Source organism: Asterias amurensis, chromosome 10 (genome assembly GCF_032118995.1).
Source record: "Asterias amurensis chromosome 10, ASM3211899v1".
Taxonomy (NCBI): Eukaryota; Metazoa; Echinodermata; class Asteroidea; order Forcipulatida; family Asteriidae; genus Asterias; species Asterias amurensis.
The window spans coordinates 20,860,939-20,875,347 of NC_092657.1; the positions used below are offsets into that span (position 1 = coordinate 20,860,939).

The following is a 14,409-nucleotide window of genomic DNA, read 5'->3' on the forward strand; positions in this document are numbered from 1 at the left end:
TCTTTCTTTTGAGCATGTTGTGAACATTCCCTCACAGACTTACTTTGTACAAAAAAGCTCCTTGTGGAGCAAACACCACTTAGAAATTCCTTACAGAGACTATTGTTATTTACTTTCTCTTTTGTTACAAGACTTGTTATAAGACTGTATAATGTAGCAAATAATATGAGGGCAACGTCACAGCTAACTCGACACTTGTTTATTTTTTTTAATTTTTTTTTATTTAGGTTTTCCCGGCCAATTTCAGCAACAAATCAATCAGTTTCATTAACATGCATTCAAATTCACGCATTTTCCCCCAATCCTCTCAAACTTAGGGTGTCTTTTGAGCTCTTAATGCATTCAGTTTCGTTTTCGTGCACACATGATTGCATTTTTCTCTTTCAGATTCACTTCAGTCATTCTATTTCACTTTGACCGTTCTAAAATAAGCACATGTACAGACCACTAGTCTCTATTACCCTGCATGGATTAGAGTGCGTCAATTGAAGTCACCACGGACGCCATTTTGAAACACCCAAAACTGCACATCTGTGCATACAATCCTGTTTTTTTTTTTAGCCGGATTTATTCAGCAAAAGTAGCTGCTTGTGCGGCAATATACTTCAATAACAGAAAATACAACCATGTTTGTGGAAATACATTCTATCTATTGTTCTGAACTATTTATTTTCGGGGAATTGCGGGCTAAATCTTGTGTTAATTGTGTTGAAAGAAAAAGAAATATGGGAGGTATTACATTTTATTGAAAGGTTGCTGAAAATGTTGAATTTGTCAAAGACACAAGAATCTGTCATTGAAGTTGCGAGATAACTATGGAAAAAAAAAAAAAAAAAAAAAAAAAAAACGCCATTGTCACACGAAGTTGTGTGCTTTCTGATGCTTGACTTCGAGACATCAAATTCTAAACCCGAGGTCTCGAAATAAAATTCGTGGAAAATTACATCTTTTTCGAAAACTATACTCCACTTCAGAGAGAGCCGTTTCTCAGAATGTTTTATACTATCAACTTCTGCCCATTACTCGTCACCAAGTAAGGTTTTATGCTACTAATTATTTCCAGTTATTACCAATACTGTCCACGGCATGCCTCTAAATTTAATTATGTTTTACTAACATTCAACCGGCCACGCCAGCCAAGGCGGTTTGTTTATCAACACAAGACATGTCTATTACAACGTCAAATACCTGCTCAACCGGATGTTGCCTTTAACCTTACATTCATTTCACACGGAGATTCTTAGTCAATTCACACAGCACATAGTGAATAAAACATCAATACGCTTACATGGTGTACAAATATTGTTTAATTTACATAATTTATTTGGAAAATGCAACAAAACAAACTGTTGTTATAGTGTAATCAATTTATTGGAAAACTTGGTCGTTAAAATTAACACAACATTATGTTGTCACATCATAGGATATGATGCCCCCCCCCCCAAAAAAAAAAAAAAATAAATAAATAAATAAATAAATAAAAATTAAAAAAACTTCCAACACACTACATTGGCGTTAATTTGATTTATTCTTTGGAATCTACATGACATCGCTAGTGGTGTCAAATTTAACACCCGGTTTTCGCAATGAAGAATAATTATTGTAATGATAATTTACACTCAGTATATTGATCATAAAATTCACTCAACTACTATCATAAGACAATTAAACAAATTTTTATTTGAAGCTACGAAATAAATAGTTTCATCTGAACAATACATTCGATAAGCTTCCCTGGGTCGACCCCGCGTGCTCACTCGGGTGAGACCCTGACAAGAGCTAAACGAACGATCACACTCGCCCTCTCGTGGTGACGTCATGCACCTGGGGTCGTCAGCACCCAAGTGGCTGACCCGGGTGAGCCCCTGCATTGACGTCAATTTAGCTATTCGAACGTACCGGGGTCAGACCGGGGTCGACCCAGGGAAGCTAATCGAACGCACCCACTGTTACATACTTATCAAATTCAAAAAATATAATTTATCTTTAACAGCAACTAGGACACTCTTCAAATCCGAAGCAACGTCTTAACCCCCCTCCTTTTTTCGAAAGAGAATAGTCAATAACCGAGAGTATTTATAATATTTTGCACAAGAACCGGAAATTGGAATTCAACTTTTAATACGATGAAAAATATACTTAATAAAAGCATTGGCGTCAACACACATTCTTTACTTAGATTATGACATTCGATATTCTGGAAATATTAGTTGAATAAATATGTTGAACAATGAAAGTTATACTATAAAAATAAACTTTGGTGTGGGTAAAGATGTTTAACTTCGAGTAAAGAACAGTCGATTATCTTGAAACATTATTTGAATAAATATGTTGAACAATGAAAGTTATACTATAAAAATAAACTTTGGTGTCGATAAATATGTTTAACTTCGAGTAAAGAACAGTCGATTATCTGGAAATACTTCTTGAATAAATATGTTGAACAATGAAAGTTATACTATATAAATAAACTTTGGTGTCGATAAAGAGTTATAACTTCGAGTAAAGAACAGTCGATAACCTGGAAACATTATTTGAATAAATATGTTGAGCAATGAAAGTTATACTATAAAAATAAACTTTGGTGTCGATAAATATGTTTAACTTCGAGTAAAGAACAGTCGATTATCTTGAAATCTTATTTGAATAAATATGTTGAACAATGAAAGTTATACTATAAAAATAAACTTTGGTGTCGATAAATATGTTTAACTTCGAGTAAAGAACAGTCGATTATCTGGAAATACTTCTTGAATAAATATGTTGAACAATGAAAGTTATACTATATAAATAAACTTTGGTGTCGATAAAGATGTTTAACTTCGAGTAAAGAACAGTCGATTATCTTTAAATATTATTTGAATAAATATGTTGAACAATGAAAGTTATACTATAAAAATAAACTTTGGTGTCGATAAATATGTTTAACTTCGAGTAAAGAACAGTCGATTATCTGGAAATACTTCTTGAATAAATATGTTGAACAATGAAAGTTATACTATATAAATAAACTTTGGTGTCGATAAAGATGTTTAACTTCGAGTATAGAACAACCGATTATCTGGAAATATTATTTGAATAAATATGTTGAACAATGAAATTTATACTATATAAATAAACGTTGGTGTCGATAAAGATGTTTAACTTCGAGTGAAGAACAGTCGATAACCCTGAAATAAATATTTAATAAATACTTTAACGTATTAATATTATGAAAGTTACAATTGTATAATTTGACAGTCCATGTATAAATCATCGTTGTGAGAAACTGCTCCCTCTGAAGTAAGAAGTTAATTTCTCACGTAGTGTTTAGTTTAATTGAATTCTAGAAAGACTTCAAGCCCAAGGCCTGTTATAAGGCATCTGAAAGCACCCACTTTTTTTGCAACAATAGTTGTTTTTCTTCTTTAATTTGGACTCAATGTGGTCATCGAAATTTGAAGATAATATTGAATGGAAAAAAAAAACTGTTGCACAAATGTGTGAGAAAGTACCCCTTCCTCAAAAAAAAACATGTTATTTCAGAGGGAGTCATTTTCCACGATGTTTCATACTATCAACATCTCTCATGCTCGTTAAAGTTTGTATGCTAACAACTATATGGAGTTATAACCAAAGGTGTCCAGGGGTGGATTTCACAGAGAGTTTAGGACTCGTCCTAACTTAGGACTAGTCCTAGGAGATACTAAAAACCTATGGCTAGTCAAAGTTAGGATAAGTAACTCGTCCTAACTCGAGTTATCTTAATAACTCTTTGTGAAATCCACCCCAGTAACTTTAACTAGGGCACTTTATCTAAACTTTTTCCGGATAACTTGCGGAAAAGTCTACCCGGAGCTAACTTGTTATCCCTCAACAAAATATTGTGCATTCTGTATAAACTCCAGGAAAAGCTTTCAGGAAAGTTCTCTGTGCCGTTTGTTTAATATTGGTGAAACCGCACACACTTAGATTTGCTGTCTACTGGGAGCCAGCAGTTGCTCCAAGTGGTTTCGGGAAAACCCTTCCACAAGTTGTCCGGGAAAAGTTTTGATAAGGTGCCTAATTATTATTCTGGGCTTCTTTACGATGTGATACGCCCCATTCTTACATTCTCGACTTCACGATAAGTCTGGCATTGAGCGCATGGACCACACCAGTAGACTGTACAAAAATCCCGGCATAATGAACCCTGGAATGAAAAACGGCGACAAAGGTCAAAGGTTAGAAAGTATGTTATGGACCAGTGTTATACGCTATAAAACAGGTGTCCACCTGATAGTCCGAAGGTCCGTTAGTCCGAAAGTTCAATATAGTCCGAACGTACAAATTTCCCATAACAGGGGGTTCGTTAGTCCTTTAATCGTTTGATGCGATAGTCTGATGGTTCATTAGTCCGAAGGTTCAATGATCCGAAGGTTCATTGATCCGAAGGTTCACTGGTCCGAAGGTCCGGTAGTCCAAATCGACGATAAGGTCCGATAGTCCGAATCGATGATCGAACCGTATTGTCAACTCGTACAATCGGATCTTATTGTATCTTCGGACTATCGAACCTTCGGACTAACAAACCTTCGGACTAACGAACATTCGGACTAACGAACCTTCGGACTAACGAACCTTCGGACTAACGAACCTTCGGACTAACGAACCTTCGGACTAACGAACATTCGGACTAACGAACCTTCGGACCAACGAACATTCGGACCAACGAACCTTCGGACCAACGAACCTTCGGACTAATGAACCTTCGGACTAACGAACCTTCGGACTAACACACCTTCGGACCAACGAACCTTCGGACTGACGAACCTTCAGACCAACGAACCTTCCGACCAACAAACCTTCGGACTAACGGAACGAACCTTCGGACTAACGGAACGAACCTTCAGACCAACGAACCTTCGGACCAACGAACCTTCGGACCAACGAACCTTCGGACCAACGAACCTTCGGACTAACGAACCTTCGGACTAACACACCTTCGGACCAACGAACCTTCGGACCAACGAACCTTCGGACCAACGAACCTTCGGACCAACGAACCTTCGTACCAACAAACCTTCGGACCAACAAACCTTCGGACCAACGAACCTTCGGACTAACGAACCTTCGGACTAACGAACCTTCGGACTAACGAACCTTCGGACTAACACACCTTTGGACCAACGAACCTTCAGACTAACGAACCTTCGGACTAACGAACCTTCGGACCAACGAACCTTTGGACCAACAAACCTTTGGACTAACGGAACGAACCTTCAGACCATCGAACCTTCGGACTATCGAGCTGAAGGCCTAACCGTAGAACAAACTCGTAAAACTTACGATCTATTTTACCTGGTAGCTAGGGTGACTGTTAAATCACCGTCAGTTTTATCCTTGCTCTATGGTTTTAATTGTGCCTTGAATGGGTTGTTTGCAAAACTTCCACCGTGAAATTTGCTGCACTTTACCTGGACCCTAGCTGCACCGTAAATTTGACGGGATTTTTATTTTACAGTGAAGGAGCATCGAGGTTCTAACCCCAGATAAGGATGAAGTATAGACACCTGGCATTGAGGTGATGTGATCGTTTAATAAAATATAATAAGGCGAAGCCCGCCCACGTTTATTTTTGTATCACGTAATAATGCGTTTAAATGCAAGGCTAGCGCCCTCTGCGGACTGCCTCCCATTATTTGTGATCATTCTGTTTTGGGCCGTAGACAGGAACTGACGTCTTTGTGTATCTTCATCCAACATATTCAAAGCAGCATTCAAATTCGCAGACGCTTCTTAAGGCGTGTGTGTCACGAAAAAGAATGACGCAACGCGAAATTGAATGGCCGAATTCTGAATTTGAAACGCAGTAACAACTGGAAAAGCAAAACAGCTTTAATTCGAACGCATGAAAATTTAATTGACTGCTCATTTGCAGAATTTGACCGAGGAAATCTATAACAATAATAACTCACATTGATATTGTGGCGTTCCCGAACCACGGATCTCATAAGCAGTGTAGACCAGAAAGGATAGCAACAACCAATACAAAAGCACTCACGCATTTTGAATGCTACGAAACAGTCAAAAATACACGGGAACCACAAGCCAAACATACCTGCAAAGAACACAAATAAATAACGTCTAAGAGTCAAACAAATTTGTTTAAAGGGAGTGATAGGGTCGTCTTCAGTTGATTAAAGATCTCTTGTTGGCTGTGTGCACAGAAAAAAAAAGAACAACACAATATAAAAATTGAGCAAATCTTTGCAGATCTAGAATTCAACAAAATTATTGAGCACTTTTGGTTTACTACTTTCAGAATAATATTGGTAAGAAACAAATTGATTTACATAAAAGTTATGATGATATTAGTAGAAAACATCCCATGAAATATTTCTGTCTGAAATGTCATATTATTTGATGAGAAATAAATAATCTAGTTTCGCGATTGGAGTTTATCGCTTTTTAGTGAGCGTTTTATTCGTTTTTGTTTTGGCATTGATGCCATGCAAAATTTGTAATCGGTTTTTCATTATTCTCTCGTGACCCAGATGGCCGATTGATCACACTGGCTGCAACTGTTATGTTAAAATAAAACAATTCTGTTATGTTCAGTGATGTAATTTTTAGTGGTACAAATGGGCATCGGTGGACAAAAACATCCATGTTCAGCTGATTTTATCCATAATAAAATAATGAATGATTTGGGGGGTTGAACAAAGAAATGACTAGAAGGGGATTTCAAACCAACGACCGCCGGATTAACGTGCCGGCGCTCTACCAACTGAGCTATCTAGCCCTATGTTGGCGGTGTCCCTATTTTGTCGATATCTTTGTTCGGGGGTGCCAGTCAGAAGCCATTAAACCACAAACTGCCGTGTAGCCAGGGATCACACCAAAATTACGATACAACCTGGGAAGCGGCAGCCAGGGGATCACCTTAAGGGGATGCGACTTTTTGTTTCAGATATCAATATAAACCACGAGGGAAACTGACTGGGTAAAGACAGTTTCCTTTGTGGTTTATATTAAAATTAAGAATGAATGAATTAAAGGTAGTGGACACTATTGGTAATTACTCAAAATATTTATAAGCATAAAACCTTACTTGGTGACGAGAAATGGGGAGAGGTTAATGGTATAAAACATTGTGAGAAACGGCTCCCTCTGACGTGCCATAGTTTTCGAGAAAGAAGTAATTTTCCACGAACTTGATTTCGAGACCTCAGGTTTAGAACTTGAGGTCTCGAAATCAACCATCTAAACGCACACAACTTCGTGTGACAAGGTTTTTTTTTTTTCATTATTATCTCGCAAGTTAGATGACCAATTGAGCTCAAATTTTCACAGGTTTGTTATTTTATGCATATGTTGAGATACACCAAGTGTGAAGGCTAGTCTTTGACAATTGTCAACAGTGTCCACTGCCTTTAGTAAATAAATTAATACATAAATAAATAGTTGAACTTACAGCTGGGTATGTCTTCCAAACAAGCAAACAGCGGAGTGGACCACATCCTTGGTTTTCCACGTGGGTTCTTCTTATAAACACCCAGGGCCTGTGGAAAAGGTGTAAACAACTGAGGTCAGGAACATAAGTGACTTTAAAGGAATTGGACACTATTGGTAATTACTCAAAATAATTATCAGCATAAAACTTTACTTGGTAACGAGTAATGGGGAGCTGTTGATGGTAGAAAACATTGTGAGAAACGGCTCCCTCTGAAGTGTAGCAGTTTTTGAGAAAGAAGTAATTTTTCACGATTTTGATTTCGAGACCTCAGATTTAGAATTTGAGGTCTCGAAATCAAGCATCTGAAAGCACACAACTTCGTGTAACAAGGGTGTTCTTTCTTTCATAGTTATCTCGCAACTCTAACGACCAATCGAGCTCAAATTTTCGCAGGTTTGTTATTTTATGTTGAGAAACAACCAGTAGGAAGACTGGTCTTTGACAATTTACCAATAGTGTCCAGTGTCTTTAAAGGCACTGGATACTATTGGTAATTACTCAAAACAATTGTTAGCATAAAAACAATTTTGGTAACTAGCAGTGGGGAGATGTTGATAGTATAAGACATCGTGAGAAACGGCGTCCTCTGAAGTAACAACGTTCTTGAGAAAAAAAGAAATTTCTCACCAAACCAGTTTTTGAATTGAATTCGAGAAATTAGCTAAGATCTCGAGTTCAAGCATCGGAAAGCGCACAATTTTTAAATAACAAATGTGTCTGTAGCCTTTTTAAAGAGAAGCTATTGCAGCTATTAGCTTTTTTCTTATTATTAATCTTTTTTTCTAGGTTAGATCCATGCAGTTAATGTCTTTACACTCTTATGACTTGCTCAGTTTCAAGAGTGACATTTGTTATGTAATCCAAAAGTTAATAACCGAAAAATAGCAACAATGCAGCTGTTAAAGACACTAGATACTATTGGTAGTTGTCGAAGACCAGTCTTCTCATTTGGTGTATCTCAACATTATGCATACAATAACAAACACTGTGAAAATTCGTGCTCAATCGGTCGTCGAAGCTCCGAGATAATAACGAAAGAAAAAACACACCTGTCACACGAAGTTGTGTGCTTTCATATTCTTGACTTCGAGACCTCAAATTAGTTCTAAACAGGAGGTCTTGAAATCAAATTCGTGGGAAAAAAACTTCTTGTTTCTCGAAAAACTACGTCACTTCAGAGGGAACCGTTTCTCACAATGTTTTTTTTAGCATCAACCGCTCCCCAATACTCGTTACCAAGTGAGGTTTTTTGATGATATTTATTTAAGTAATTACCAATAATGTCCACTGCCTTTAATAAATTATATTACTTTGAGAAACAATTTCCTTTCAAAAAAGGTTTTTTTAGAGACAACTGGAATTCAAAATATTTCAATCTAAGAAACGAAGCTTGGGTTGATTTTCCTGTTAACATTTAGAGGCGAAGTATTTATAATTTTGTTATTATTTTTGTTTAATATACTGATTCATACTCAATGGAGGGGGTACATTTTTAGAAAATATAATTAATACGAGAAAACTATTTTGGCGCAAATCAATCGCAGATAATGGCGTAAAATTATGAGTTTGTTGAAAGATGTTACTTTCAACGGGTACGTTCGTCCCCGGTGCGTTCGAGTAGCTTTTGACGTCATTCCAGGGGCTCACCAGCTCAGCCCCCAGTGCCCTGCTTGTGGAGTGGGTCACTTGGGGGGCTCGCCCCAGGTAGACGACGTCACTACGAGAGTGGTGAGTGGTCGTTCGTTTAGCTGTTGTCAGGGGCTCACCCGAGTGAGCACCGCGGGGTAGACCCAAGGAAGCTAAACGAACGCACCCAATAAGGGAAGAGAAGGGGGTTCAAGACTCACAATGACTGTTACTCCCGCCGTGGACACGGGCTGCTTGGTAACTACAACACTGGTGGTGGTGGTCATCGTTACAGGTATAGGGAATCACAAATCCAAAATGTCCTCTGAAATAATTATAACAAATTGTTCATGAATAAATGAATATGAAATGCTATTATCGCCACTAATGTGACGTTATGATGACTTTGGTACGAATATACTCGCGTACGAGTTGACTTGGGTACGAGTTATAGACCAACTCGTCCGATCGTCCCTTTAAACTACCCATCATAAGGATCCCGCCGAGTAACCAACGTACACAATGTACCGTTCACGCTAAATAATTAGCTTATGAGTCAACTCGTTCCCAAGTCAACTCGGTCCCAGTCAACTTGAATTGACTTGGGACCTTTTGACTTGGGACCGAGTTGGCCGGTACTCCAACATTAGCATCGTCTGCGCTTTACATGTATAACGTGAACACTCGAGTGTGTGAACCCCCAAAATCATGGGCTCACATTTTGATTGAGTAGCCCTTATTGGATGCGTTCGTTTAGCTCCCCTGGGTCGATCCCGGTGCGTGGCGTTTTTTTTTTTTTTTTTTTTTTTTTTACCAGGACGAACCTGGATAGTTATCTGCAGACACTTGTCCTGTGAAAAAAAACCGCCACACCGGGGTCGACCCAGTGGAGCTAAATGAACGCACCCAAAGTATCTCTACTCGCTGCTATTACTTCTAGACACGATCTGGCATGATTGTTTTCACAAATGCAATTTATGTGTCAAACAAACATTAATAACTATGACTTACCCCCGTACAATGATTAGTCCGAACAGAATTGAGTTCAGCTTTGAAGGGAAAACCTACAACACTTCCTCACAGTAACGAAATGGTTCCTGTTGAACTGGTTCGCGCTCTGGCAAGACACTACCTCTAAAGATACAATACATTTAGCTGGTAAACACTGCTTGAATGCAGTGGCGCGTAATACAGCGTCCACGTGTGTTGTTTCAACGAACACAAAAGATCCTGCATTCCATAGTCTGGTATCTTCCTCTGATGATATAAGACATTTAGCTGGTAAACACTGCTTGAATGCAGTGGCACGTAACACAGTGTCCACGTGTGTTGTTTCAACGAACACAAAAGATCCTGCATTCCATAGTCTGGTATCGGGTAGTTAGCGAATGACGAGTTGGGCTGCAATAATGGGAAGGTTGCATGCACGTATGAGTGGGATTTCAGGGCGGGGGGGGGGGGGGGTTACTGTAAGTAGTTGTGCCCATTGAAGCAATGGTGGTTAAGTTGGACCAACACAATACGCCAAGAAACTCATACAATTGAATCTTTGCGTGGCGTGGAGAACATGTCTGAATAGTAAACTTGCGGGTACAACCATGAGTAAAATCTCTTTTGAAGTAATAGTGGCTCTGAAATAGATTCGTGTTGAGCGCTTGATAACTTACGAAGCTTAAGAGACAGCAAACAGATTCACGTAAATGGTTGATCGTACAGATATATAAGTAAAGTACAAGACCGGGAATTGAACCAACGACCTCCGGATTAATGCACCGGTGTGGCAGGAGATTCTGTCATCCAAAGGGGAATTAACATGGGCTCAGGAGGAGGATTCAAAAGAGGGCGCTATCGTAAAAAAAGTTGTGCACACATTGGGTGCGTTCGTTTAGCTTCCCTAGGTCAACCCCGATGTGTTGTTTTTTTTTCCAGGACGAACGTGGGCACACAATTACCTCACGTTCGTCTTTGAACCAGAAAAAAAAAACCAGACACGTCACAACGTGAGCCTTCCCGTGGTGACGTCGGTGCACCTCGGGGCAGCCCCAAGAGCCCCGCTTGTGGATTGGGTCACTTGGGGCTGGCCCGAGGTGCACTGACGTCACCACGGGAAGGCTCACGTAGTGACGTGTCTGTTTTTTTTTTTTCTGGTTTGAAGACGAACGTGGGGTAATTGTGTGCCCACGTTCGTCCTGGAAAAAAAAAATACGCCACATCGGGGTCGACCCAGGGAAGCAAAACGAACGCACCAAATATACCTTATCGCAAATACCAATGCGCAAGCGCAGACAGTTGAATGAGGTGCATTGTGTGATAGATATGCATCAAATTTTGATACAAGCTAGACCACAATGCACCTAATTTCAAGCTTTGCGCGCGCAACCCGGTATTTGCGAAAAGGTCTATTTGCCACATGGGGGATCGATTCTCCGGGGCAGATTGTTTCCTAGGACGAACGTGGGCAATTAACATAAAATGTTCCAAATTTAAGTAACTGTCAAAGTTGTTCTAATTTGAATAGCCGTTATTTAAATTGGAACATTTAATGTTAATTGCCCACGTTCGTCCTAGGAAAAAAATACGCCACCGGAACCGTGTAAATACTCTTTTGATAGCGCCCTCTATTGCTCCAGCCCATGATGTGGGACAGATAACACAACACATCCCGGAGTTAACCGATTTTAGACCACACCTTTAAAGCCATTGGACCCTATCGGTACAAAAAAAAATTTCTCAGATTTACAAATAATTTACAGGGTTTACAGAAGGTAATGGTGAAAGACTTCTCTTGAAATATTAGTCCATGAAATGCTTTACTTTTTGAGAAAACGGTAAAACAATATACATTCTCGTTATCGAGAATTACGGATTTATTTTAAACACGTGTCATGACGCGGCGAAACGCGCGGATACAAGGGTGGGTGTTCCCATTATTTTCTCCCGACTCCGATAACCGATTAAGCCCAAATTTTCACAGGTTTGTTATTTGATATAGAAGTTGTAATACACGAAGTGTGGGCCTTAGACAACACTGTTTACCGAAAGGGTTCAATGGCTTCAAAATTAAGTAAAACAATCGAAACATTTTATCAACAAACAAAATATTATATTTTGAATAATAAGTACAGATAAAACTCACTATGTGAGACAAGGACATGAGTTTGGAAGTCAAAGACAATCATCAGCATTTCAATACATTGTGTTTACCTAAAAAGCTCGGCTTCACTAGACCGATCCATTAAGCTCTGCCCAATTGCGTATTGACCAATCACAACGCAACGAAGGTTTGTTTGTTTGTTTGTTTTTTTATTTCCAAATATCACAATAAATAATCATGAAACATACAAGAAATAAGAACAACGAGTGATAAGAGGAGGGCACCAGGAAAAAGCCTAGGCTTGTACAGAGCCTGGACCCTTTATAATGTAAATTAATAGGTTTTAGTTTATAACAATAACAATATTGATTATTGAAATTAAGGTACGGTGAAAGGTATAGTGCAAACAGCAAAAATAACACAATGATTGTTTGTAATTAAACTGTTTTGAAAAAATTTGTTTGCTATGCAGCCATAAATACATATTGAGAGTTGATAACAAAAAGGAAAATTAACAGAACATTATTTAGGAAATTACAAAACTTGATAATTTGGAATGGATACGCGTGTAGTTACAGGTGGTGTCATTTTAGACGATACTGGTTATAAGTAGGTTTTTCATGTTTTTTTTGAAGGTCCGACACGTAAGGTCCGACATGCGTGCGCGTATGTATGCTTGGCGCGCGGCGGATTTGTGCAGAAAGGCATTGGAGAGCTCCACGTGTTTATCTCACACGTGCGGCGTTGGCGGAGCCTACTAAATCGGTCTCATAGCATTTTTGGTACACAAAACACAATGTGCAAAATTCACATCAAACTAACACCATTTGAGGATAATGAATGTAGAAAGCTTCCTTTGGAACATTAATAGCTGAGATGCTGTACTTTTTGTTTAATGAGTAAAACAATGTCACGTACAAAAATTCGTTTTACATGATGAACTAATTTTCCTCTTTAGACGAAAATATTTTGGTGACTTGTTTTACTCATTTCTAAAAGACTACAGCACCTTATAGGACAGCAGGTTATACTTTAAGGGAATCTTTCTACAATCAATATTTTCACACTTTGTGAGTTCAATGTAAATCCGTGGACTTACTTATCGTGTCCCACAAAAATTACCCAGGCCCTACAAAGGCACTGGACACTTTTGGTAATTGTCAAAGACCAGTCTTCTCACTTGGTGTATCTCAACATATGCAAAGAAATCTGTGAAAGTTTGAACTCAATTGGTTGTCGAAATTGCGACAGAATAAATGAAAGAAAACATGCTAATGAAAGAAAACACCCTTGTCGCACAAGTTGTGTACTTTCAGATCCTTTAATCGGACACCTTAGCAGAGGTTTCGAATTCAATTTAAAAAAAAATAGCGATAAATTACTGCTTTCTTAAAAACTATTTTACTGCAGAGGGAGCAGTTGCTCATAAAATGTCAACAACTATCAACAGCTCTCGAATTCTCGTGCAATTTGAGTTATCACCAATAGTTTTCCAGTGCCTTTTATCTTTTAATAAAAACAAAATGCATTAAACATTCATGTTAAACATGATTCAGCGATAGACCACTTGGAACGGTAGTCAATGGTGTAAATTTCAACACCCTCGTTTTTCCAGTCTTGTACTATGAACAACTTAAAAATCGTCACTAACCTATAATGTGTAAACAAATAAGAAAAATAGCATATTATCTTTCGTTAAAAATAAAAACCAGAACACCGGTGATAACATTATAATATTCTTCTGCATGACGTCACATTCATCGCCTGGCGATGTGTCAGACACGCCTTCATATTTTGTTTTTACACCAAAAACGATTATTTGACTAAAACAACTAAACGGTTACATAGTTTTACTTCTTCTTTAAGAATATCTTAACTAAGAATGAACACAACTTTGTGCTTAATTTCCTAAATATATAGGCCTATAAACTAGTATTTCAATGCTTCATGGCAAAATGTGTGTCTCAAGCCCAGTTCTAAATCCCACTTCTCGCGAACTTCTCGCCAAACCGAGTGCGAAGCGAGTTTGGGTGACGGATTAATCTGCACGCGCAGTTTGTCTAATGGTGACGCAAGAAAATTCGCTTTGCTTTCGCTCTCGCGTGAATTGGATCGGAGCGCAGGTGTGGCAGGAAACTCTGTCCCCGCAGATTATGTCCCTATACGGCGAACTGTTCAAACGTCTTCCTATAGCGCCCTCTCGTGAAACCTC

The 14,409-nt window shown here is 38.6% G+C and overlaps 1 protein-coding gene across 1 annotated transcript in view; it reads right to left on the reverse strand.

Moving 5' to 3' along the window:
- Positions 1-1,359: 1,359 nt before the first annotated feature.
- Positions 1,360-14,409, reverse strand: part of LOC139942796 (uncharacterized) — a 33,656-nt gene continuing 20,606 nt past the window's right edge. The window contains exons 8-12 of the mRNA XM_071939575.1: positions 10,253-10,504; positions 9,325-9,402; positions 7,436-7,523; positions 5,937-6,079; positions 1,360-4,171 (exon numbers count right to left, since the gene is read on the reverse strand). Coding sequence (XP_071795676.1) covers positions 4,064-4,171; positions 5,937-6,079; positions 7,436-7,523; positions 9,325-9,402; positions 10,253-10,504 — 669 coding nt within the window. The 3' untranslated portion in view covers positions 1,360-4,063. The remainder of the gene's footprint in view (positions 4,172-5,936; positions 6,080-7,435; positions 7,524-9,324; positions 9,403-10,252; positions 10,505-14,409) is intronic.